A 27194-nucleotide genomic window follows, 5' to 3' on the forward strand; every position below is an offset into this window, starting at 1 on the left:
TGTCTTTTATCTGCTTAGTAGCTGCAAGACCACTTTTTGGTTTTGCTAGTTGATTTAATCTTTATATACACCAACCAAGCCCTGGGTGAAGTGTAACTGTGGAACCTTCAGGTCTTACTTTAAACATAATTTCCTCAGAAAAGCTTTCCTATCTCCTTCCTCCAACTAGCTACTAAAACACATTCTAAGCTTTCTTTGTTATATGCATCCATAGCATTCTGTACTTGTCTTTTTCAGTTTTCTCCACGTTTTTACTTAAATTGTTCAATCATTTGTCTTTCATTGCTACATAGTAATAAATTCACTGAGATCCAGGATTATGGTTTACTCCAGCATCATACTCAATGCCTAGCATAACATCTGCGTGGGCATTCAAATATTTGGAAGACTAACATTAATACATTTTTTTTATACATCTGCAGTTTTATTTCTTCTTTGGGGTTAGGGTTGAGGAGAAACAGGTTTTGGCTGAGAAATAAACTTTTTTGCTGAAATTGTACCCTGAAAGTTTTAAATAAGTAGCAGAAGAAAGGGAAGATAGGTAGTTGGTAAACTGAGGCCTAAAGTTGCTGCCCCCTTTCCGTGTCTGCCCCTATGACTTCTTGTCCCAAACCAAATTACAATAAAGGAAGTATTCTGCTCTTTATTTTGCTCCGGTAATGATCTAGACTGGAGACCAAGAGGGGATTGCCACCACAAGTTCCCAAGAAGGAGCGCCACAAGTTCGTTTATACTATGGTCTGTGTCTGAGACACGATCCCTAAAACATCTATCAAAGAGTAAAAGGTAGCAATGTGGACTTGATTTGTTTCCAGAGCTTTTCTGCCCAGCTGTCACTGACGAACACAGCGAACACCAAGGGCACGTCTCTGACGGCCCCTTCGAATTTCTGGAATAAGTATTGTTCTACTGGAGCTGAGCGACAGCTTTGGAACATTCCTCTTAAATGAGCTGCATGTGATTTTCTCCACATACCCTGTGGAAGCACACTCAGGTGGTTTTAGTCTGGAATTCGCACACGGAGCACATTCTCCCGCCATCGCAGGGTCCTCCACCAGCCGGCAGGGCAAGCCTGAGGTGCTCCCTGCCATCTCTGCATGCACAGGGGCCACTGCTTGCAGAGCGTTGAGGTGAGAGCGCAGAACCGCCAGCAGAGGGGGCTCCCCGCGCCTGTAAGCCTGGGGTGCTGGGCTGCGCACCTTTCGGGACAGGGGGACCAGCTTGACTGGCCTCGTGCCTCAGTGGAGCACTCACACTGCAGCCCTCCAGGAGCTCCAAGGTCAGGGCTGCGGAGTGCCAGAGCTGCCAGCTGCCCCGGCAGAGGCTTTATCAGGACGTTCCCATGGCCATGGCGAGAAAGCCAACACGCTCTTGCTGGACCAGGCTGTGCGCTCACTTCTTTGGACCCACAAGGCTTTCTGGAAAGGCCACGGGGCCTCGGGTGCAGCAGGTGGCCACACCTAGGGCCGTCTCCTCGCTGCCAGCTTGCCCCAATAAATAGGTTTTTTAAATCTCTGTAAGTTTAATAGACTCCCTTAACTGAAACTTTGACCAAAATAATATAAAATATTTCCTATAATATTAGGTAGGAGTTTTAAGGTATAAAATAAACTTCCAGCTAATGATTAGACACATTTTACAGTTTGAGTCTAAATCTCCCTTTTTATTAGTATAGAATGCTACCTGTGAAAGTACTTTTAAGTATTTATTATTCTGCATGTGAAAATCTGTTTTTATTTTACAAGAAAAGTGCTCATTGCTGTTTTTCTCATTTTTAAAAAAAATTGCCTATAAATAAAAGCATATAGCTCTCGGTTTATGATTTTTGCATGTTTATAACCTATTACTCAACCAACCACACAGAGGCACTGCTGGGTCAAGTTTGGCTTTTTTTTTTAATATTTTAATAAAATTCACATCTTTTCTTTTTCAGCTATTATTCATGGGCTGTCCAGTCTAACCGCTTATCAGTTGAGAACTATATTCATATGTCAGTTTTTGACAAGAGTTGCAGCAGGAAAAACCCTTGGTAAATATGTTTTTATCTTATTTTTGAAATGTTTTAATCTATGTCTAAAGGTAAAACAATGAGAGGAAACATATGGAAGCTGTTAGTTGTTTTTGAGAGTTTGCACTATGTATTTGGCATGTACATCTATACAAGCATTTTTAAAGGAAAAGAAATATAGTTCTCATCTCCTTAGAGCGCTGGTTGTCAAACTTAGCTTGCTTCAGAATTATTAGAACACTTGTTAAAAAACAGAATGCTGAGTCCCCTTCCCTACCATGAATTCCTGATGCAATAGGATGGATGGGAGGGGCCCTGGAGTTTTTATTTCTGATAAGTTCCCAAGTGATTCTGACACATGGGGAGCCACGCTTCATGGACTCTCTTGGAGATTTACTTTAAATTTGACTATGGTAACTTTGTGGTGACTCTTCCATACACATTCTGTTTTTTACTCACAACTATGATAATTGAAACCTTTTATTTGAACTTGATTTCAGTACTTATTTAGATAGGTGAATATGATTTATAGCTATAAAAGCTCTCTCCTTTATCTCTACAGGTAATTTTAGATTGTAATGGGCAAGCCTGCTTCAGTTTATTAGTAATGGGTGATATTTACAACATGGTCACTTAAAGGACCTTTTGCTACAAATAATTACATATTTATATTGGTGTTTACAATTTACACAAATGCTTTCCCAACAGTGCTAAGTGGTAGGCAGTACTTAACATGAAACTGTTTACTTATAATCCTGTTGTAGTATGGAAAAATCCCAGTGCATTAGTACCACTCTCGTGACGTTCACTGTCCAGCTCTGGCTCATACAGTATGCTGCGTGTTGGGGGTAAGACTAGGGCTGCAATTAATGCCATGACCATAAGTGACTAGGACTAGAAGCAGAGTAGATATAGGGAGACAGAACTATAGGTAGTCTGGGCCTGTAGCTAAAGAAGAAAAGCATCTGGATGTGGACACAATCAGAGAATTCCTGACCATGCGGACAATAAGTTAACATGGTTGTTAACAGTTGTTTTGTAAATTAAATATGACAAAATATTCTAAAGTGCCCAACTGTGTTTCACATGTTAGCAGTTGTTCAGTGGATCTTAACTTTCTCCCGGACGGCCCTTCCTCTAGCCTCTCCTTTCTTTCTGGAAAGAAATGCAGAATGTGTGTGTGGCGCCATGGTTTAATCTTGAAACTCACCAGGATCCCCCTTTGGGTATATCTTAGACATGATAGGCCCATGTCAATTATCAACAATCAATGTATTTCACCATAATGGACTCAAGTGAGGCAGCAATTAAAATTTTATTTTAATTTATATGGTAGACTTTCAGCTATATATATAATTCTTCCTTTTTTTTTTTAAAGTGGTTGCTCAACAGCAGCACTGCCTATTAGAAATGTGAGCTATATGTATAATTGAAAAGAAATAGATGGACTTAATTTTGGCAATATCTTATTTAACCCAATATTTCTAAAATACATAAACATATAATCAACATAAAACATGTTAATGAGACATTTTACCCCTCTTTTTGCAGTAAGTCTTTGAAACCTTGGGTGTATTTTATACTTAAAGCACATTTCCATTTGGAACTAGCCATATTTTACCTGTTTAACAATTATGTATGACAGTGGCTACCATATTAGCTTTAGTCTCTGCCCCACATAGCTTTGAAATGTGGCAGATGTGTTGAAGGGCAAACGTTTTGTTTATGACAGGTTTCATTCTTTCATGGGACTTTATTTTTTAAGTTCTGTACAGCTCCGGGAGACTTCCCTACCTTTCTACCCCAGCTTTCCGAACTGCCCCAGAACTCAGCAAATGTCCTGAGGGGAAAACCAACCATGTGTTTTCAGTTCTTCTATCCAGTCCACCAAGCTAGCCCCAAGGAAACCGCCAGAAGCTTTCCTTGTTGCTATTACCCCAGTAAAATCTCCCTGCCTGGAATGCACTTACTGAATCTTCGCCTTATAAACAAATGAGGCCAGGGAAGAAAAGCTGCCCCTCATCACCTCCCCTCAAAAGGATTCTCTCCCTGGAGATGTAGTTCATCTAGTTCTCTCTGCTTCCACCACTATCCCGTGCCTTTAGCAACATGCTTTTGCAATTTATCCCACTTTTTTCTAGCTGTAATAGGAATGTTGGCCTACCACATTCTGCCTGAAAGTGAAAGTCTACTCTAAAGTTTTTGAAATTAAGATTTAACAGTGATACATTTTTCCCCTACATCTCACATTTATGAGAAGGAAGGCAGATTAATGAGATGGGTTAGATAATGTCCGTCCAGAAACCTAATAGGAAATATAAATATTTAAGTGAGTTTTTATTTTTGTAAGTGTTTATTCTGAGAGAAAGAGAGCACTCACACAAGGGTTGGAGGGGCTGAGAGAGAGGGAGAGAGAATTCCAAGCAAGCTCTGCACTGTCAGCTGATGGGCTCACTCTCACGAATCATGAGATCATGACCCGAGCCAAAATCAAGAGTCGGACACTGGTGTGACTGAACTGCCTAGGCACCCCTGAAGTGAGTTTTTAAAAGAAAAAAAAAATGTGAAATTAGAAGGATTAGGCAATCTGCCTTTGCATTTTCATCTTTCATGCTTTCCAGCATGTACTCTAGCCTTACCAAGCATCTTGTTATTCCTGAAACACACCTTTTTTGAGACAAAGTAAGTGGTGTTTAAGTGTTCTGGAGTCTGCTTCTACTACTTGTTAGCTGTGTCACCTCTCCAAGTCTCAGGTCCTACTTTATAAAAGACAAAGTTGATAACGTTGTATACCCTTTTAAAGAAATTGTGTGGATAAAGGAGCTACTGCATGTTAACCACTTAGCATAGTGCCTAACATGTAATAGGACGTTAATATGTGTTGACTATGAGTATGAATATCTTTTGTACTCCTCTGCCTTTTGTTCTGCTGCTGCCTTCCTGAAATGTTCTCCTTCCCATCCTTATCCTCTTCACTTGGTTATCTCCTATTTATCCTCAGTGTCCCAGTTTGGATTGTTTCTCTTCCATGAAGGATTCTCTTCTAGTATCCTTTCGTAGAGTTGATATTCTATTCCTCATATACACTAGACCCTCCTAGAGGGTTTTTGGGAAATACAGATGCATGGGCTCTACCTTGTACTAATTAAATCAATCTCTAAAGGATGGGTCTAGGTTATTTGCATTTTATTTTGTATATTTACTTTGAGAGAGAGAGACACCACACAGGGGTGGGGCAGAGAGAGAATCTCAAGCAGGTTCCACGCTCAATGCGGAGCCTGACTTGGGGCTTGATCTCACGTCCTGACCGTGAGATCATGACCTGAGCCAAAATCAAGAGTCGGACTCTGTAGAGGCATCCCTGTAGTTTTTTAAAGCTCCTCTGATGATTCTGAGGTATAGCTAGAGCTGAGAAGCGCTGGCATAATACATAATTCTAATAAAGTACCAGTCACATCAGTTTGTCTTTCTTCATAGCTAGCAGTCGGGTTTCATAAGGGCAGGAACCATTTCTTCTTCCTGGTCGTATCCTAAGTACCTGGCACAGGACCAGGAATATAAAAAGACTTACTCTACAAATTAATAAATTTTTATGTTTAAAATGTTGGAGGGGTGCCTGGGTGGCTCAGTCAGTTAAGCGTCAAACTCTTGATTTCGGCCCAGGACATGATCTCACAGTTTGTGGGATTGAGCCCCACATCAGGCTCTGTGCTGACAATGCAGAGCCTGCTTGGGATTGATTCTCTGTCTTTCTCTCTCTCTCTCTCTCAAAATAAGTAAACATTAAGTAAATTATCAAAATGTTGAAGACACAATTAGAAGACAACAGGAAATAAAGTAGAAATCGTTGAAACTCCTGACATTTAAATTGCATGCTCCTTCAGATTTTTCAAAGGAAGAAAAGGAAATTAACTTGAATCAAATCACTTGCCTAAACTGTTGTGTACAGGAATACTGCCTAGCACAGAGTATATACTCCATAAACATTTAAAGAACTGAATTCATTAAAAATTGACCAAAGTAAGGTTCTATTTAGCTTCCTTAATTACTTATTTTTGTTCTGGTTTTAAAAGATGCACAGTTTGAAAGTGATGAACGAATTACACCCTTGGAATCCGCCCTGATGATTTGGGCCTCAATTGAAAACGAACATGACAAACTTCATGAAGAAATACAGAATTTAATTAAAATTCAGGTATGAGTATTACATTATTATTATTATTATTATTATTATTATTATTATTATAGAATCTAAGCACACAACATCTAGAGCAATTAAGAGCTACTTAATAGAAGTTGGGCGGTAAACCCAAAGTAAAATTTAATATACTTACTCTCTTCAGAAATTTGACCTCTGGTTTATATTCTTTGACACAAGCTCTGAGAGTTGGGACTTAATGTTTGCTACCTAAGTATGTATATATATGTTGCCCCCACTTGAGAAAATACACTGCATCAGTTTAAAGATCACAAAGCAACTTTCAAAAATCAATAGTTTGTACTGTCTCAATTTCTATTAAAAATTACAAATATGAAAAACAATATTTGGTAAGAAATTCATAGGTTTTTGTGAATAAGGGAATGTAAAATTTTAACTGTGTAGAGGGAGTTTTAGGAGTAACCTATTAAAGAGTGAGAGCCAAAAAAGTCATTCAAAGATACAGTAGCAGGGAAAATATGTTTTGCTACCGGGCAAAGCAAATACTAAGGATTGTTCTAGTTAAATAAATTTTTCCTCAGTTTTAGAAAATTATTTTATGGTTGGGTAGGAGAAAAAACTCCAGATGAAAGCCCACCTTCCCAAAAATGAATTATTGTTAGTGTGGTGATTGCCAAGTGGAATTAAGACCAGAAGAGAACAGGCAAAAATATGACTGCTACTTTTAAGAATTTCAGCCTGGGATGAAGAGCTTTGTCATGTTATCCCAGTTTTTGGAGGGGATTCTAGAGGAAGCAGGCCATCATTAATATACTAAGGTAAAGTTGAGCGGGTTACCATAAATTCATAGCAAATATAATATATTGCTTGCTATTCGTCACGTACTATTCTAAGCACTTTTCACATAGAAGTCTAATCCTTACACTGTTTTACATACAAGGAAACTGAGGCACATGAGGTTAAATAGCTTGCCAAAGTTTACAAAACTATCCAGATGGTAATAGTAGTCCCATATCTTACCATAAAATATCAGAAAGGCCAGTTTATAAAATGATTATTCAGAAGCATCTGGTTTCCTAGGTTTCTATTAGAGATTTTTAAGGATCCTAACTAATTTTACACATCCTAATCATCAGAAACACCATCCACCTCCTCTCTCATTTCCCTTTTGCTCGTATTAATATTTAGGTGGGCCCTAAATGTACATAATGTAGCTCCTAATTTATTTATGTCTGCTTTTTTTGGTTATTTTATTTTAGAGCGTGTGAGTGGGGGAGAGGGGCTGAGGGAGAAAGAGAAGCTTAAGTAGGCTCCATGCTCAGTGCAAAGCCCAGCGTGGGGCTCGAGCCCACAACGCTGGGATCATGACCTGAGCCAAAATCAAGAATCAGATGCTCAACCAACTGAGCCACCCAGGCACCCCTTAATGTCTGCTTTTAATTGGCCTAAATTCGAAAGAGGTAGAATGCTGGGCATTTACTAATAGAGATACAAGGGGCCAATGAAAAATTGTTACATCCTTTTCAAACCACAGTTACTTCATCTTTGAAAAGGTATTTTAAATCATTTATCACATTTTTTAGTGAAGTCGTTTACATTTAACAGGACTTATTTCAATATTAAACCACAATTATACGTTTTTAAAAAGCAGCCTAAGGTATGTATTTGTCATCCTATCTTTTAGGCGATAGCTGTTTGTATGGAAAATGGCAATTTTAAAGAAGCAGAAGAAGTCTTTGAAAGAATATTTGATGACCCAAATTCTTATGAGGTAGTTGGTCAAACTAGAACTATAATTTTCTTTTCTTTTCTTTTTTTTAAAGTTTATTTATTTTGAGAGTGTGTGTGCATGAGCCAGGGAGAGGCAGAGAGTGAGGGAGAGAGAGAATCCCAAGCAGGCTCCATTCTCAGTGCAAAGCCCAACACAGGGCTCCGACGGACTGTGAGACCCATCACCTGAGCCAAAACCAAGAATCAGACGCTTAGCCAACTGAGCCACCCAGGCGCCCTACAATCAGAATTTTAGAACTGTCTGTATGGAGTGAGGTAGATTCAAAGAACACTGGAGGAAGAAGGGGATGCTTTCTCTTTTAAACAGGATAGAACAGTGCTGTCCAAGGGAAAAATAATGCAAGTCACATACGTGTTTTAGTAGCCACATTAAAAAAAGTCAAAAGAAATGACTGAAACAAATTTTAATATTTCATTTTACCCAGTATATCCCAAAGCATCATTTTCAGCATTTAATCAACATAAAAAAGTATCGATGGGATATTTTACACTCTCCTTTTTGTACTGAGTCTTTGAAATCTGATGTGTATTTTATACTTATGTCTAAATTCAGGTCTCACATTTCAAAGGCCCAGTAGCTACATTTGGCTGATGGCTACCATATTGGGTAGCAGAGGTATAGGAAACATAATTATTTTTTAGAAGTCTCTTATGTGATCATTAGTAGTTTTTGTGTGTATGTGTAATGTAATGTTAAGGTCAGTAGAACTTGTTTTTCAGTATTACAGTGTTGGAATAAATTAAGTTCATTTAAAGAAATAAAAGATAATTATATTTTTTTTTTTTTAATTTTTTAATGTTTATTTATTTTAGAGAGAGAAAGAGAGAGTGAGCGCACGAGTCGGGGAGGGGCAGAGAGAGCGGGAGATACAGAATCTGATGCAGGCTCCAGGCTGTCAGCACAGAGCCCGATGCCGGGCTTGAACTCATGAACCGCGAGATCATGACCTGAGCTGAAGTTAGACACTTAAGTGACTGAGCCACCCAGGCACCCCGTTTTTTTACATATTTTTTTAGTGAACTTTTTATTGAACAGTAGTATACCTTTAGTAGCATACGTATACCATCAATGTATAAACAGGTGTCTTTTCACAAAAGAAACATGCTTGTGTGATGAGCCCCTATATCAAGGAAAAGAACATCACCAGCACCCCTCCAGTCACTGTCTTACCTTCTCAAGGATAACCACTACCCTGACTTGTAACATCCAAGATTAGTTTTACATGTTTCCAAACTTTATATATTACAGTCATATAGCAAGTTTATATAAGATTGATCCATGGTGTTGCTTCTAACAATATTTCATTTATTTCCATTGTTCCATTGTTGGAATATGCAACTTACCCATTCTACTGTTGAGAAACATTTGAGTTATTTCCAGTTTTTGGCTGTTACATTCCTTTTATACGTCTTTTGTAGAATAAATGTATGTGTTTCTGTTGGGTATATACTTAAGAATGATTTGGTGGGTTATAAGGTATGCACATACTCAGTTTTAGTAGATAACTGCCAAATAGTTTTCCAAAGTGGTTATATCAGTTCCTTCGGTAGTGTGCAAGAGTTCCAGTTGCTTCACAGACCTTCTCTGTTGTTTTCCTTTTAGTATGCTGGCAAATATGTAGTACTATCACGTTGGGTTTTAGTTTCTCTGTCTCTCATGAATAGTGAAGTTGAGCACCTTTTCCTATGCTGGTATAGAGTAGAAGAGTGGTCACCTTAATCCACTTGAGGGACTGAGCTAGGTCAAGAGCAGGTTGTAGTTTTATTTAGACTTAGTTTTTCTCTAATGTGGCCCTGTTCCTAGGGTGTAACCCTCCAGAGATCTCAACTGAAAGCCTGATATGTTTATTGAGTTTCCTGCCCCCACCTTTTTTGCCTTAGCCCTGTGAGGCTACTGAAAACTCCACTCTACTTCACAGAAGAGGAAACCTTCCTTACAACCAGGAAGCATAAGAGGAAGCATTTAATCTCACTATCATGAGTAATCAAGGCAATCCCAAGTAATATATTGAAATAGTATTTCCTATACCTCAGACTGGCAACAATTAAAATATCTTAGAATACCAACAGCTGGCCCAAAGAGTGGAGAAATGGTAAGGCTGCCATACCTTTCTCTCAGTGGTGTGTGTAAATTAGTACTTAAACTTAGGAGAGCATTTTAGTAAAATCTGTAAGTATGCATTCCAGCAATTCTACTTCTAGATAAATACCCTGGAGTAAATTTTTATTTTTACTGCACATTTTAAAAGCCATGAAGTTTTATTTAAAAACAAACAAACAAAAAACAGGCCCCACTAAGACAATTGGTCTGGAATAGAGCCTGAGAAGTAGAATTTTTTGAAAGCTCTCTAGCTTTAATTGTGCAACCAGCCTTTAAAGAACTGATGTCTAAGAAAAACTTGTAATGTGCGCAAGAAGACATGTAGAGAAATGTTTACCAGTGCTACAGTAATAGAAAATAGCCTCTAACTGCTTTCAAAAGGCTGCAAGAATGGATGAATAAATGGTATTTTTGATCAGTGGAATATTGTGCAGCAGTAAAAGTAGCTAATTCTATAAAAATATTATCAACATGAATAAGTGTCACAGAGCTGAGCAAAATATAGCAAGTTTCAGAAAATACACTATGCTAAACAGTACCATATATTTATGGGTGCATACATACATAGTGCAAGTTTAAAGGAATGCATGAATATGATAAATTCTATATTCAGGATAATGGTCACCTTGAGCAGAGGAGAAGCTGGAAGTGCAATCATTTTGGTAATAAACAAGAGCTTTAGTTGTACAGATGATGTTTTATTTCCATAAACTTGGCAGTGGACATTCAGGTTCATAATTTATTTTTTAATCTTTTTGTTATATGTGTGAAATACAATGTAGTTTTTTTTTTTTTTTAAGTAAGAAAAAATATATTGGTGGGCCATTTGAAACAGAATTTTTTAAAATCTCCTGTATCCCTGAGTTTATAACGTGACTTTTTTAAATTAAATAATATGTGACAAAATTTGTAATATCTTATTTGTGATTTATGTATTAATATGTTTTTCCTGTTTTCTTTAGCCTTTAAAAAGGAAATTGCTTATGGTAATCTCTCAGAGAGATACATTCCACTCCATTTTTCAACACTTCAGCTACAACCACATGATGGAGAAAATTAAGAGTTATGTGAATTGTGTAATAAGTGAAAAATCATCAGCCTTTCTTATGAAGGTATGCGTATTTCAAAGAGACTCGAACAATAAGCTAAGGATAAATTGTTATAATAAAGGAGAATACTTGGAATAGAAATCCTTAAAAACTAATTGGAATTTTATTTAGTGATTTTGTAGAAGAATGCCAAAACGTTACAATTAGTGAATCTCAAGAGTTTATCAGTGATCTTCGCAGTATTTTTTAAATTTTTTAAAACAAGAGTTGGGCAAATTTTTCAAAATAAAAAGTTGGGAAAAATAGGTTAAAGAAAATTTTTGCATTTTTTTGTAAAAAGTAAAATTGGACTGAAGAAAGGCCTTTAAAAAATTTCTTTTGTAACATTTTATCCTCAGTGGAGCAATGAGTAAGGGGGTTTTGTCTTAAAATATCTGGAACTTTTATTTATTTTTTTTTTTAAGTAACCCTTTATCTTAATATTGCCTAGCAAGCATTTTATATATGAAATACATGTACAAGGAAAGACCTTCTCCATAAGGCTTAAAAACAAAGCAGGTAACTAATGCAGCTGCTACTGATATCATACTTCCTGGAGAAAAATACAGCGCAGTCCCTTTATTGACCTGTCAACAGATGCTTTGGTTATGACTGTCAAGGAATTAGAAGGCTTAATTTTAATGCTCTTTGTTCAAAATGGCTTCATGAATTCCTTCCTCTTTCACAACCCCATTTTTTAAGGCAGCAGCAAAAGTAGTGGAAAGTAAAAGAGCAAGAACAACTTCTCAAGAGAAACCTGATGGTAACAGTATTGAAATGGAAACTGAAGCTAATTTGGATGTAGGAAAAAGGTTTGTAAATTCATTAATATATTTTTTGTCTCATGGATACAATATCTTTATGTGAAAGTGTTGCTAGTGAGCCATTTTTAACAAAAATTATTATTATAGAGGGTATGTTTTACTGATTGTTAACATTTGGATATTTGAAGTACTGTATAGTTACTTCACGTTTTATGCACATTGTTATATGTGTTAAGCGGAAACAGTACAGTTTAAATGGTATGAGTAATACCATTTACCATTCTCAGGCAACGTGTGCTCTGGAACAGTGTTGAAGTTGGAAACTTGAATCATCTGTACCCCTTAGTTCTCAGATCCCACATGCCTTCATCATGTGACTCACTATCCTGAGGATTATTCTAGTATTTTAAGATACTGTTCCTACATCTTTAACCTTAAGCTAACCACTTCATCTGGTGCTCAACTGAAGAAATTGGGATTTGCTCCAACGCGGGAGGGAAATAGGCTATGTTAGTCCTACACATAGTAATCCCCCTTATCCATGGGAATGTGTTCTAAGGCCCCCCAGTGGAGGCCTGAAACTACAGAAAGTACCAAACCCTAAATATGCTATGTTTTTGTCTATACATACATACCTATGATAAAGCTTAGTTTATAAATTAAATACAGTGAGACATGAACCACAATAATCTACTGGAACAGAAGTTATGTGAATGTGGTCTCAAAACATCTTCATGTACTGTACTTCCCCTTCTAGTGACGATGTGAGCTGATGAAATGCGTAGGTGATGAGGTGAAGTGAGGGGAATGACGCAGACACTGTGATGTAGTGTTCGGCTGATAAGATCCTCAGGAGGACGATCATCTGCTCCCAGATGCAATTGATCGGGGGTAACTGAAACTGTGCAAAGCGAAACTACAGATGAGGGGGACTACTGTATTGAGAGAGAAGTTCAGTCTCCAAAATTATGTTTTAGAGATTTTCAAGGGTAATTTTTACCTTTTGTCTTGGCTTTAGGAGCTAACCTTATGGAAGAAGATACACTCTACCATGATAAAGTTCTTTTCTGTTGAACTTATGGTCCATTCCCTCTATTCTTCCACCCTTAACCCATGGCCAGATAGTCACGTGGTCTCCAGATGGATGTATTTTGCAACGGATGTAGTGTCTCTCGTTTTGGGGGGGGGGGCTGGGGGGGAGGGGGGGGGGCTGGCCATCACTCGAATGCTGCAGCTTCCTCATCTTAACTACTTATTTAGAGATGGAGATTGGGGTTCAAGTTGGATAGACCTCAGGACTAAGCTTAGTTGTCTTATAGTTCCTGCTTGTCCCTACCTATTAATGTGATCTGCTCCCTTACTGGTTCATCTCCCTAAAAACTCTATTAAAGTCTTATGATTTTCTAAGATCCATTTTAAGAAGTAGATCTTTTTTTTTTTTTTAATTTTTTAATGTTTATTTTAGAGAGCCCAAGAGAGTGAGCACAAGCAAGGGAGGGGCAGAGAGAGGGAGACACAGAATCTGAAGCAAACTCCAGGCTCTGAGCTGTCAGCACAGAGCCTGATGTGGAGCTCAAACCCACAAACCATGAGATCGTGACCTGAGCCGAAGTCGGACGCTCAACCGACTGAGCCACCCAGGTGCCCCCTAGGTCTTTCATTTTTATTGGCTCATTTATTTTATTTTGTTTAGTATATCACAGTTTAGTGATAATACTGAGACCCAATACCGGACCCAATACACCCAATTCCGGTGGCCTAGCCTTCTTGCTCAGGCTAGTGCTGCTTTAAAATAAAATTAAAACTTGCCATGATTCATGCAGGTGATGAATACATTTCCTCTCATATAGTACTATCCACTTATTTCAAATGTCCTCTTACACAAGACACAGTTTAATCATTGTACGTAAACAGAACTCTTGATATTCTCATCTGTCTCTGTACCCTGACTCTCCTCATACATCCAGTTAACTCCCCAAGTGTTATGAATCCCATCTCCATGCTTCTTTAATATATTGTTTATCACTTGTGTCCTAGGTTATTACTTAGCTTTGTACCATACAAATCCATCCTTGACATGATTTCTAGAGTTAGCATCCCATAAAAATAAATCTGTTTAAATCACTTTCCAGCTTAATAATCTCTTTTGGCTTTCTGTTTTCTAGTTAGAATTTATTGCCATGGCTTGCAAAGCCTTACATCCCCCCACTTTCTGTTTTCTTCACATACAACATTACCCTTAAGCGTTAACCTCTCCCTGCCCACATACATGGTACTTTCTAGCAACACAGAACTTAGTCCTGACCCTCAAATATGACAAGCTTTTTCATGCCTGGTCTCTTGCTTTAATTTTGAATTCCCTTCTTTCTGTTCTCTCCAAGGCATGCCCTTACTTGCCATTCAAGTTCTAGCTCAAAACATCACCTGATCTCTGGATCAGTTGTCACTTCTGTGCTCCCACAGCATTGAGTCATATCTCTGTAAAAGGACTTATCTTGGATAGTAACATACCTATTTACTTTTCTGTATTTCTCACCAGATTGAGGATCCTTTAAAGGTTCTTAGTTAGCCTTGTATCCTTGGTATGTAGTTCATTACGAGGCATACATTAGAACTTGCAATGCACTAAACATGGGGAGCAAAACTAAAACTAGAGACAAAATAAAGATCAAGAACCAAGTAATTATCAAAACCATTCTAGAAGCAAATAGGATCAGGACAAGTAAAACATCAGATTTATCAATATGAGGACAAAAGTTAGCAGAACATAAGTGAACAAGGATAGAATCAAAAGTGTGATTGTGAAATCAGACAAAAGATGAAGCCTTCATGTTATCAATGGTAGATGCCAACTTTGCTCTGATAAAGCTTATAAACTATTTCAAGGCATTGAGAAGTACAGACATGAAACACTAACAGTACCTAGTTTGTTGTTAAAATTTATAGATAGACTTAAATGCTAAAGAAGTTGAGATGGGTAGCTTCAAGGAGGGGTGAGCATTGAGCAGGGCCTTGAAGGATAGTTAGGATTTTTACAGTTGGTTGAGGAGGAAGTGTCATTTTAGGAGAAAAGAACAGTTCCAGTGAAGACACAGAGGTATGTAAATGGTCATGCTTTTTTTGTGGAAGCTTAAGTTTAACTTCAGCAAAAGAGATGAATTTGTTAAAAAGTTCAGTTGGAGACTCGTGGGGAGGGCGAGAAATTATACTTGCATTCATGGAGATAAGGATCCATGGGAGAGTTTTTGAAAGTGACATGAATGCTGGAGTACGTTAACTTTGCTTGACGTATGTTTGTGAAAGCTTGATTTAATATCTGATCTCATATCTGGGCAGAAATTATCCATGTTGTAATGGACTATCTATATGTTCTAATGTTACCAAGGTTTCTTTTCAAAGATATTTTGTATAAATTGAAGTATGACTTGATTATATAGTATTATCCTTGTGAAACGTTTCTTTTGTTTATATTCTTACAAATTTTCTTTTAAAGTGTTACTACTGACAAAAAGTCTGCTGGAACTGAATCCTCAGAGGGTACAGTATCTTTATTGAGGTGAAGTAAATTGACATTTTTCTTCTCTGTCTTTAAAATCTTTGATTGAGGCACTTCTTGCAGACCTAAATATGTTATAACTGTCATATAAATGGTGTGATTTAGAGAATATTGCAGGTGCCTGGTTACCTCAGCAGATATTCAAGACCCTGACATGTCTTGAAATTCAAAACGATAGAGACCTGCCTCTGGGATCCTGGGTTGTCACACATTGTTTCCACAAGGCCATTTTTGGTAGACACATATAGGGAGTGCTTGAACTTAAAGCAGATGTTTAACAAACTCTTATTCTGGCCCAGAAACAAGGATCTGTTGCTAGGGGGTTGATTACATTTCTGATGAATATCCCACATTCTGATTTTATGAAATTACTTGAAAAAGTGTGTTTAATCTACTAGAAATTTCGTAACAGACAATGTAACATATTCAGAGAGCAGAAAGTCTACATGAATGATTTCAGAGATGCAGCAGTTGGGATGCGAACACTGAAATAACATGATAAAAGCATCACTTGGGGGTAGAGAAAGATCTGTTAATGATGGGAAGTGCTTACAAGGATAGTGAATGATCCTGAAGAATGGTAGCAGGTGGTACACGTCAGTGGCATGAACTGCAAGGGCTAAGGTTTCTATGGAAGCAGGCATTCATTAGGAAATGAAAAGTATAGAGACCCATCTCTGGGACCCTGGGGTCACAGAAGGAAGAAGATTAAGCCTGCTCTGCTTGAGCAGGCCTGCTCCCCAGCTTTGTTGCAGCCAGGAGGCTGGGCACCAAAAGGCTGCCTCCTAGCCCTTCAGGAGCCAGCCCAGTCTGGCGGGCCTAGGGGTACCAGAGCCCTCCCTAAGAGGGAGCTAGTTTTTAGACAATGGGGAGAGGTGGGGGGAACTGGTGAAGAGATTGAAAACAGCATTCCAGAGAGCACGATAGAAAGTTCTGGAAGGGAGAGAAAGGATTAGCAGGTTGCGGGGTAAAAATAGAGATTTTAGGTGGTGATAAAATCATTTCCTAGGCTTAGATGAGCTACTTTTTTCATCTAAACTAGCTCCTTTATAAAACTGAAATAATAACAACTTTGCAGGGTTGTCAAAAAATTTTGCCACATTCTGTATTTCCAGCCTTCCTGTCAGAAAAGCTCTCTTTGGAAGCTATAAAGATAAGTGATACCTGCCATTATGTGTAAAGGAATTTTGGAATTTCTCTTTTGGGAAATAAACTTAAAAGGCATGGGAAAGAATGAAAGTTCATAGCTGATAGTCTGAGGTGGTTTTTTTTTTGTTTTGTTTTGTTTTGTTTTTTTTGTCTTCATCTAATTAGAAGGCCAAAAGAATCTAGAGTTCTAAGTAGATGAGATGGAAGAAATAAGTGACGGGAAGAGAGGGAAGTAAAGACAACAAAAATCTTAAGAGGCCAAGGTTAAGATGGGGCACTCAGCAAGGAGAGCACCTAAGGAAAAAGGCCAAAGTAGAAGGTCCTAGAACAGAGGTTGAGACCAATCATCTACCCTTTTTATAGCTTTTCTATGCTTTTATGTTTAATTTAGGTCTCACAAGAATCTCTTCCTATCTAAATGGAAACACAGAAGCCGACAGCAAGATTTTAATAAGAAAGAGGAAAGAGCGGAAACTCTTCAAAGTGAGTACTCTTATTACAGTTTTTAGAAGTGGAGAATTGAGGTGTCCTTGAAAGTGATCCAGCCTTTGACCTTCCCACCACAGCACACAGACACATTTCAGAAAACTGAAACAGAGGATTAAATGTCATAACCTCATAGAGTTAATTTAAAAAGTTAGTGATTAATTTAGAAAGTTAACCGTTCTGATTGCCTAGTTTAATTTTGCTATGCTGGTACACTGCTTTTCTACCTTAACTTTATTCAGGAACTTGAGGTAGTTACTTACCTGAAACGTATAGTTGTGATCATGGTAGTTATGTTCTATGAAGTCACCATGATTAGTGAATACTGAACCATTACAAGGGAATTACAAGACCAGATTCTTTTGAGCTTCTTGTCACCACAGTTTTGTTACCTGGTAAATATATAACCTTGTTCAGTGTGTTTATATGTTTCTGTTTAAAGACACCTTAATATATAATGTTAATGCATTAACCTTGAACTCACGGCCAGTAGCACCGTAATTCATGCCTGGATGAAGCTTACCTAACACACATATTTTTTCTTTTGGGAACATTACAGTCTTGTTGCACTTAGGAACTCTAGACAGCACTTCCACAATGCTTTTGGGAGCCATTTTTAAACAGCAAAATTACCCAAAAACACAAAATGTAGCATTAAATAGAATGTAAAAAAGACATTTATAACAGAGCTAAAACATGAAAGAGCTTCACCTTGCTTAACCTCAGCTAGGAACGTACACTTCAGGGGAGTTAAATTTTTTGTTGTTCTGCGGTGACCACAAAAGCACTCTACATATTGATTTTTGAGTTACAGGTAATTAGTAGGGAGGTGAATTCACAATTGCAGAACCCAGGAATAATGAGGATTGACTGTAGAATCTAGCTACCCTCTTCATTGCATTTAGAATTTATTCTCAAAAAAGGCATCTCTGGATTTAAAAAACAAGCAACAAGAATCAAAAAATCTTGAAAGCAGTCCATAATTATTTAAATTACAATTTGATTGTAAGTTTCTTCTTGGTATATGTTCATTCAGCAAATGTTTATTGAACCTACACTGTGTTCTGGGTACTCTATGAATGAATGCAAGGATATTTAAACTGTTGCTGCACAGTATTGTTTCCTGATCCATATAACACTAGTAGATGTGCCAGCTTGATGCCAGGGACAGAGTGGGGCTGCAGTAGGTGCTAAATGGATAAATTTATTCATAGCTGATGGCTGATGACAGGGCTGGTATTCATCGATATTTGTAAATTGCAGCTCTGAAATGTTTACATTAATAGGTACTACTATCATCCTCAGTTTAAAGATGGCAAAGTTAAACTCAAAGAAATATTTGCTTCATGTTGTTCCAAAATTGTTCTGCATCTATTGCTGCAAAATAGGAATCAATTATAAACTAAAATAATTTGGGATTCTGGACTTTTAATTTCATAATACAAAACTCAAAGAAATGGAAACATATACTTCTTTACATTCTAAATAGTTGATCAGTGGCTAAACTCTGAGAACTATAAATAAATAACCTCATTGCAGAGTGGTTTGGCAGTGACTGTGGATGTTGAGCCTGGAAGATCTTGTGAGTTTTTGTACATTTCTTGACTTTTTGTTACGTTAGTAATACATACATACACATTTTTTTTTTTTAACCTTCCAGTTTGGTTAAAAGGCATGCAGTATCCTCTCTTCATAGTTAGAGGATATTAGTTTTGTTTGTGCTAAACAGTTTTTTTCAAAAATTTTTAAAACACCTTTTTAAAAATTTTTTTTTTTCAGATTTGTAAAACTACCATGTACTTGTAAAAAATCAAGTGATTCAGAAAACTTGAAAGAAAAAAAATCCCCTAAATTCTTTCTGTGCAGAAAAAACTTACCAGCATTCAGTGAGGTGATGATTAGTATTTGAGTTAAAAGCTTTCTGTATGTAAACTCATTTAATTCTAAGCAGTCTTACAAGTGCTTTTTTTTTTTTTATCATCCCCATTTTACAGGTCGGGAAGCTGATACAAAAAGAGATTAAGTAAATTGCACGTGGTCACAGAAACAGTGAACAGAAATAGAATTTGAAATTAGACATTCTTTTTTTTAAGTAAACTCTATGCCCAATGTGGGGCTTGAACTCATGTTGCCAAGATCAAGAGTTTCATGTTCTTACCAACTGAGCCAGACGGGTGAAATTAGACATTCTGACTGAACAGCCCATACCTTTAATTGCTGGACTAGACTACTCCAATGGAAGAATAGATAGCCAAATAAAAATTTAGAAAAATGTGATCAAGTTACATGTTACTTTAAAATATATTTACATTTAGTTTCAGGGGCACCTGAGTGGCTCAGTTGGTTGAACATCCGACTTCAGTTCAGGTCATGATCTCACAGTTCATGGGTTTGAGCCCCGCGTCAGGCTGTGTGCTGACAGCTCAGAGCCTGGAGCCTGCTTCGGGTTCTGTGTCTTCCTCTCTCTCTGCCCCTTCCTTGCTCACACTCTGTCAGTCTCTCTCTGGAAAAATAAATAAACATTAAAAAAAATTTTTTTTAATTTATTTACATTTAGTTTCTAAAGAATGAAACTGAAAAATTCACTGACTTTATGTAAATACTTCATGTTTCATAAGAAGTATATCAGTAATCTATATGATTCCTCCAAAATGAAGGATAAAGAATATGAACTGCTTCGAGAGGTCGGGTCAGGTTGCCTCTGTAATCATAGATTTAAACCTTAGACTGTTGATTGATTTTTATTTAAAAAGGGTGAGATTAGCAAAAAAAAAAAATCTCACCCAGTTACCCAGTTTTTCTTAGTTTCATTTCATATGTTCAAGGTTTGTAGCATTCTTTTCTAGCCATAATTCCCAAAGTAGTTTAATCTGTATTTAAATTTATTGCTTACTACTGACCCTTTGACCATGGTGTCCCCATTCCTTAACTCTTGTTTGGCTATGGTTTTTTAATCTTTATTTATTTTTGAGGGAGAGAGAGAGACAGAGCGTGAGTGGGGGAAGAACAAAGAGAGAGGGAGACACAGAATCTGAAGCAGGCTCCAGGCTCTGAGTTGTCAGCACAGAGCCCTATACAGGGCTTGGACCCACAAACTGTGAGATCATGACCTCACATGATCATGAGCTGAAGTCAGATGCTCAACCGGCTGAGCCACCCAGGCACCCCTTGGCTATGGTTTTTTAAAGATGGGTTTATAGGTGTTATAATTTCTAAAGATTTACATCACTGAGAATGTCTGTTCTTTTTTCTTTTTGGGATGAGAAAGGGAATTTACTTGCTCATGATACTTCTAAGTTCAGATATACATCACCTTCAGGTGTGGCTGGATCCTGCTCCTCAAGCATTTTCATCAGACCTGCTTCCTCTGTGTCTCTCAGCTCTGCTTTGCTCTGTTGGCCTCCCCTCTAGGAGGACCTCTTTTTTTTTTTTTTTTTTTAATTGAAATATAGTTGACACAGAATGTTACATTAGTTTCATGTATAGAGAAGAGTTATTATAACAACTCCATACATTATGCTATGCTCACCCTAGGGGTAGTTACCATCTGTCCCCATACAGTGTTAGTGCAATGCCATTGACATAGGGATCTATGCTATATCTTGAATCTGTAGTGTTTTTTGCTTAAAGGGAAATTTGGCTAAATGTAATATTCTTTGGAAATAGTTTTTTTTATAACTTTATGGATATCAATTCATTATTTTTTTACTTTGTGAGGGCTGCTGTGGACAAGTCTGATGCCAACCTGACTTTCTCCCCACTTTGTATATGAGTTGCCTTTTATTTCTAGATTCACAGATCTTTTTTAATATTTGCACTTAATACTATAAATTCCCCTTGAATTACTGCTTTAGTTTTATCCCACAGATTTTGAAATGTTGTTTTTTCATTTAGTTCAAAATATTTTTTCATTTCCCTTAAGACTTTTTCTTTGACTTACAGCCTATTTACAAGTTCTTTGTTTAATTTCAAAATATTGAAAGGTATTCCAGATAATCTTTCTCTTATTGCTTCCCAATTTAATTCTGTTTGGGACTGAGAAAATACTTTGTAGGATTTCTTTCTTTTTTTAAGTTGTTTTATGGTGCGTAATATGGTCTGTCTTGGTGAGTGTTGATGTACACTTGAGAAGAATGTGAATTCTGTTGTTGAATGGAGTGTTGTAAAATGTCAGTTAGGTCAAGTTGGTTCATAGTGCTGTTCCAATTTGGGTATGCTTATTTTTGCCTACTTGTTCCACCAGTTTCTGAAAGAGAATACTGAGACCTCCAACTGTAATGATTAATTTAGTTATTGATCTCTGCTAATTTATTAATTTCCTTTTTGTTTTTATAGTCCTCTAGCACCTGTTTAAACAATTTGCAATAGGAAAATCTCTGTTCATAACTAGTGTGTTTTCCATTTTCCTGGTTGGAGCCTGACTAGCATATACGGTCTGTTCCTGCAACAATACCATATTGTATCAATTACTGTAGTTTTATAATAACTCCTTATGTGATAGAGCAGTTCCCTTCATCTTACAGAAATATTTTGACTGTTCTCGGTGTTTTGGTCTTCTGTGTTGTCAGGAAAAAACCCGACTTCATAGAGGATTCTGCAGGTGCCACAAGTAGACAATAAGACCTAACAAGTCAGAGCAAAACAGTTTGTTATAGCACAGCAAATAGCATGGCGTCCACATAGTTGTGCTGATTCCTTTATCCCAAGTCCCATAGACAGTGTAATGGCCCCAGATAGACACTGTGCAGGCAATGGGTTGTATGGTAACTGAGGAACTTGATGCCAAGGGCCTAGCACTTTTTGAATAAGCAGCAAAACATGATAGCAAACAAGCTAGTTCCCCCCCACCCCCCTCCCAGCCCAAACACCCCTGCAGGAAAGAGTAGTTATGTGGTGCTCAGGCTGTGGTTCCTTTGACCTACTTAGGTGCCTATTTGACTACAAAACTGCTTCATATCAGGAAACAAAGAAGCCTTGTACATTCAGCAAAAACTGAAGGGATGCTCAGGACCATTGGTGGACTACTTCTCATAACACATATAATTTTAGAATAATCTTGTTAAGTTCTACAAAACACCCTGTTAAAATTTTTATTTGAAGTTGCATAGTAGGGGCACCTGGGTGGTTAAGCATCTGACTATTGATTTCAGCTCAGGGCATGATCTCATGGTTTGTGAGGTGGAGCCATGCATCAGGCCCTGTGTTGACAGTGAGGATTCTCTCTCCCTGCCACTCCCTTGTTCACACAGGCTCGCATGCTCTCTCTCTCTCTCAAAATAAATAAGTAAACGAGAAAAAAATATTTTAGGGGCACCTGGGTGGCTCAGTCAGTTAAACATCAGACTCCGGCTCAGGTCATGATCTCACAGTTCGTGAGTTCAAGCCCCATGTCAGGCTCTGTGCTGACAGCTCAGAGCCTGGAGCCTGCTTCGGGTTCTGTGTCTCCCTCTCTCTCTCTCTGCCCCTCTCCCACTCGCTCTCTCTCTCTCTCCTTCAAAAATAAACATTAGAAAAAGATGTTTTAATAAAAAATATTTTAAAAGATGAAATTCCATTGTAAACAATAGATACTTTTGGAAAAAATGGACACAGTTATTATATATTAGTATTAATTATAGACTTTAGTTATAGACTATATTAATTATATGAAGTCTTCCTATGCAGCATATTTCTCTATTTAGATTGTCTCATATATTTTCTTATAATGTGTAGTGTATATATATATACATACATAGTAAAGCTTTATAATTTACTATATACATACAGATCTTGACTACTTTTCTTAGATTTATTTATAAGAATATTGTATTTTTTGTTACTATTGCATATATTATCTTTTGCTTGTTTTAATTAAGTATTTTAACTGTTGCTAATAAACAGAAATACTATTGAGCTTTGTTTAATGATCTTATATCCAACCATCCTGCTAAACTCTTTATTTGTAGAGATTTTCAGTGTTTTTACATAAACAGTTTTCTTTCAATAGTTAAGTTCTATTTCTTTTCAGTAACATGTACATTTATTTTTGTCTTACTAAACTGACTATATGTAAAAAAGAAGGAATGGGGAAGGGTTACAATTCTTACACTAGGTCAGATATTCCTTAAGCATTATCCTAAGTAAATTTCAACAATCCTGTAAGATAAATATTACTCAATTTTTATTTTTTATTTATTTATTTTTTTTTTTTAAGCAGATGATGAGAAATGGTTCTGGGAGATAAAATAACTTGTTTAAAGACATATAAAAGAATCAGCATCAGCATTCAATACTCCCTATGATTTTCGGAAACTGATCTTTGCATTGTACCGTGCTGCTTCCAGATTCAAAGGGGAAAAAATTAAACAGCCAGAGTTCTTTTATTTAAAATAGCTAAATACTAGATAGGAATTCCATGGTAACCTTTAAAAATATAATCCCCTTTTTTATTTTAATGTGACACAGTTTTTGATGACTATATTTCTACATTTAGGTAGAGGAAAAGAAAAAAACAGACAAACCATTGAAAGCAAGAGAAGACACATTTTGAACAGTCAGCCAGTAACTTCCAGAAAACGTCGATCTAGGAAAAAACAGGTATTCATTATATTTCCTTATTTTTGTCTCCCTTCCTGTCTTTGGTTTTCCCTAGACACTCCCTAGTAAGAATTTGAAGCAGCTTTTCCAGCTGAGGCAGTTGTTTTACAGGAGCCCAGATACCATGGTGAGATGCAGGAGGAGGGGAAGTCTTCTATAGTTTTGTGATTTTTCTAATTCGTTGACTGAGTTGTGTCCCGGGCTAAAACCATCCAATGTGCTTCTCAGCTTTTATTTCCTCTAGAGGGGGCTGGAGTTGGCTGGAGATGAGTTGGAGTTGTGGGCACCTGGAGTTTTTTAATTGAAACTTGTCCACAGTGAGTCTCCATCACTTCACCCATCATAGTTATATGTTTCTATCAGTACTGGCTCTAGCTGTGAGCTTCTTTTCCTGATAAGCTGTGATTCTCTATATCGCCCTTTTTGTTTTTCTAGTTTTTATGTTAGCAGTTTGCCTATTGGCGTTAATTCTCTAGTGGATCTACAAAGAGTCGTTGACTTTCAGTTTAGTTTTTTTCTTTTGAGAACTGGAGTGATCTTTCCAAGCTTTTTATATGTCCCAGAACTAGAAGTCTCAGCCTCATACATTTTTTTTTAATTAATTTATTTTGAGAAAGTGAGCACAAGCTGGGGAGGGGAAGAGAGAATGGAAGGGAGAATCCCGAACAGGCTCCCCACTGCCAGCACAGAGCCCCACTCGGGGCTTGATCCCATGAACCACGAGGTCACAACCTGCGCTGAAACCAAGAGTCAGACATTTAACCAGCTGAGCCACCAGGTGCCCATCTGCCTCATAATTTTTTTTTTTTTTTTAATGTTTATTTATTTTTGAGAGAGACAGAGTATGAGCCGGGGAGAGAGGGACAGACAGACAGACAGACAGACGGACACAGAATCCGAAATAGGCTCCAGGCTCTGAGCTGTCAGCACAGAGCCCAAGGCTGGGCTTGAACTCGGGAATGGCAAGATCATGCATGACCTAGGCCAAAGTCAGACGCTTAACCACCTGAGCCACCCAGGCACCCCTGCCTCATACTTTTAATTGACCTTTCCCTGTAGTTCTTCTGGCAACAATTCCAAATGAGATTGTACGTGTTATTTATAGATATATATAAAAAAAAAAAAAAAAAAAAAAAAATTTTTTTCTTTTTTTGGTATTTTAAAAAAAATACGGTTTATCAACTACATAATTTAAATAATAGAACATAGATGGTATTGTCTGTCACTGTTTACTATTGCCAAAAAAGAATTCTTTGGCTATCACAAGTACCTCATTTTATTTTTAGCTTTCCACTGTTGGCTTCTTGGTGGGACAATTTTTTTCAGTTGAGTGACAGATTTCATCTTATTTTGTGTTAACATTTTCGTTCTTTAAAAAATTTTATTGCAGCAGTCTGTACCTGATTGGACAGATTCTCCTTGCTGCATTTGTCTGTGAAACAGACAAAGGTATTTCTGCCTGCCTCATCACAGTTTTATGGGTTTTTGAGAGAGAGAGAGAGAGAGAGAGAGCACATGTGCACAAGCAGGGGAGGGGCAGAAGGAAAGGAGAGAGAGAGAATCTTAAGCCAGCTCCACACCCAGCACAGAGCCCCACTTGGGGCTTGATCTCCTCAATCTCTTTGATCTCCTGACCATGAGATCATGACCTGAGCTGAAATGAAGAGTTGGATGCCTACCTCAACTGAGCCACCTAGGTGCCCCATCGTCACAGGTTAAAAAGAGACTTCCTTTTGTAAATTTATTCTATTAAAGAGTAAAAGTAAATGTCTTTCGACAACAAAGACTTTTTTCCCCAGAGATGGTATGTAATGGGAATTACTGTAACTGGAGGTTTTTTGGTACCAAAAATAGTTTTTAAGGCATTATAGAGCATTGGTTTTTTCTTCTGAAAGACATTAAAAATGACAATACGATTTTCAAATATAAGTTACATAAAACATTTTTAACCATAGGAGAGAAAATGGTGCGTTTTAATTTGTTATATGCTCTTTATATTTTGCGGGTTATGGGCTTGACCAGGGTTGTTATCATTTTTTTTTATTGATTCTATGTATAATATTTCAAGGAAAGCAGGGGCGCCTCAGTGACTCGTTTGAGCATCCAACTTTGGTTTAGGTCATTATCTCAACAGTTTCATGGGTTCAAGCCCCACATCGGGCTCCACACTCTGTGGAGCCTGCTTCAGATTCTCTCACTCCCTCTCCATCCGCCCCTCCCCCACTCATGCTCATGCGCACACGTGTTCCCCCCTCTCCCTCCCTCCCTCCCTCCCTCCCTCCCTCTCTCTCTCTCTCTCTCTCTCTCTCAAAATAATTAAATAAACTTTAAAAAAAGAAAGCAAAAGACAGAAAAGCACAAGGAATACAGATTTTTTATGTCCCAAAATGTCATCTTAAACTCTTTGTTTATTATGTGATATTATGAATGGAATCTAAGAAGTCAGATATAGAAAATGAAGAAAGGAAAAAGAGGAAACGAAAGAGTAGACTCAAATGAAATTGTACTGCCCTTGTGTTTTCTTTTTGTTCTGACACCGTGAAGCCAATTGTGGCATCAACTCCTTTTATAGAAAGTAGGAGTGGGCCTCTTTAAACTTTTAAAGATGATGTTATTATTTTCTATATGATCACATGTTCCATATGATGTTTTGCAAGACCCTTGCCTTTAAATCATAGATGAAATTAAGTTTGCAAGATTCCAAACATTCAGATCAAACAGAAGAAGGCATAAACAATCACAGAGTAATAATACATCAAATTAAAGTTACTCTTTTTCAAGAAGAAAAAAATAATGTTAAAAACTGAGGTTAACCTTCACTTGACAAAATTATAACTAACTTCTAGGTGAGAGGTTGGCAAACTCTTTAAAGGGCCAGGTAGTGAATATTTTAATAGGCTTTATGGGCCATATACTGTTTCTGTCACATATTTTTTTCTTCTTTAAAAACCTTATTTTGAAATGTAAAAACCGTTGTTAGCTTCTGGTCAGTGCAAACAGCCTAAGACTGGAGTTTGGCAGTAGCTTGCTAACCTCTGCTGTATGTGATCCACTGGAAAATACTGTTTAAATTTGTACCCAGAAACCTAAAGGGGATTCAGGCAGAGAATATTAATTTATTTTTTAAGAGATCTGAGCTTTTGTGTTGTATCAGGTACCATCTGTGCATTCTATTAAAAGTAATTAGCTCAGCTTAGAACAAGAAAACTGTGGTGTATATCTGAAATTTGCATAAACCAATGACTACTTTTTATTTTTTTCTTTATTTTTTTAATGTTTATTTTTTTATTTTTGAGAGAAGTAGTGCACACATGAGTGGGAGGGGCAGAGAGAGAGAGAAACACAGAATCCCAAGCAGGCTTCAGGCTCTGAGCTGTCAGCACAGAGCCCGACGCAGGGCTCAAACTCATGATCCACGAGATCATGACCTGAGCTGAAGTCCAAAGCTTAACTGACTGAGCCGTCCAAACACCCGGATACTTTTTAAAACCAAACAAAACTGGAGTGCCTGGGTGG

The 27194-nt window shown here is 37.4% G+C and overlaps 1 protein-coding gene across 5 annotated transcripts in view; it reads left to right on the forward strand.

The window, feature by feature from the left end:
* The window catches only part of TERF1 (telomeric repeat binding factor 1), a 34416-nt gene that overhangs the window by 5144 nt on the left and 2078 nt on the right, over positions 1–27194 (forward strand). The window contains exons 2-9 of one of the 5 annotated variants that reach the window (XM_053896626.1): positions 1934–2029; positions 6082–6203; positions 7852–7938; positions 11022–11171; positions 11850–11959; positions 15405–15448; positions 17008–17127; positions 23587–23678. In XM_053896626.1, the coding sequence (XP_053752601.1) occupies positions 1934–2029; positions 6082–6203; positions 7852–7938; positions 11022–11171; positions 11850–11959; positions 15405–15448; positions 17008–17127; positions 23587–23678 (821 nt within the window). Of the gene's footprint in view, positions 1–1933; positions 2030–6081; positions 6204–7851; positions 7939–11021; positions 11172–11849; positions 11960–15404; positions 15468–17007; positions 17128–23574; positions 23679–27194 lie in introns of all 5 variants that reach the window. The other 4 variants (XM_019453269.2, XM_019453267.2, XM_053896625.1 and 1 more) reach the window with 4 other exon arrangements.

This window comes from Panthera pardus, unplaced genomic scaffold (genome assembly GCF_024362965.1).
Source record: "Panthera pardus isolate Hobbes unplaced genomic scaffold, ASM2436296v1 HiC_scaffold_7, whole genome shotgun sequence".
Lineage (NCBI taxonomy): Eukaryota > Metazoa > Chordata > Mammalia > Carnivora > Felidae > Panthera > Panthera pardus.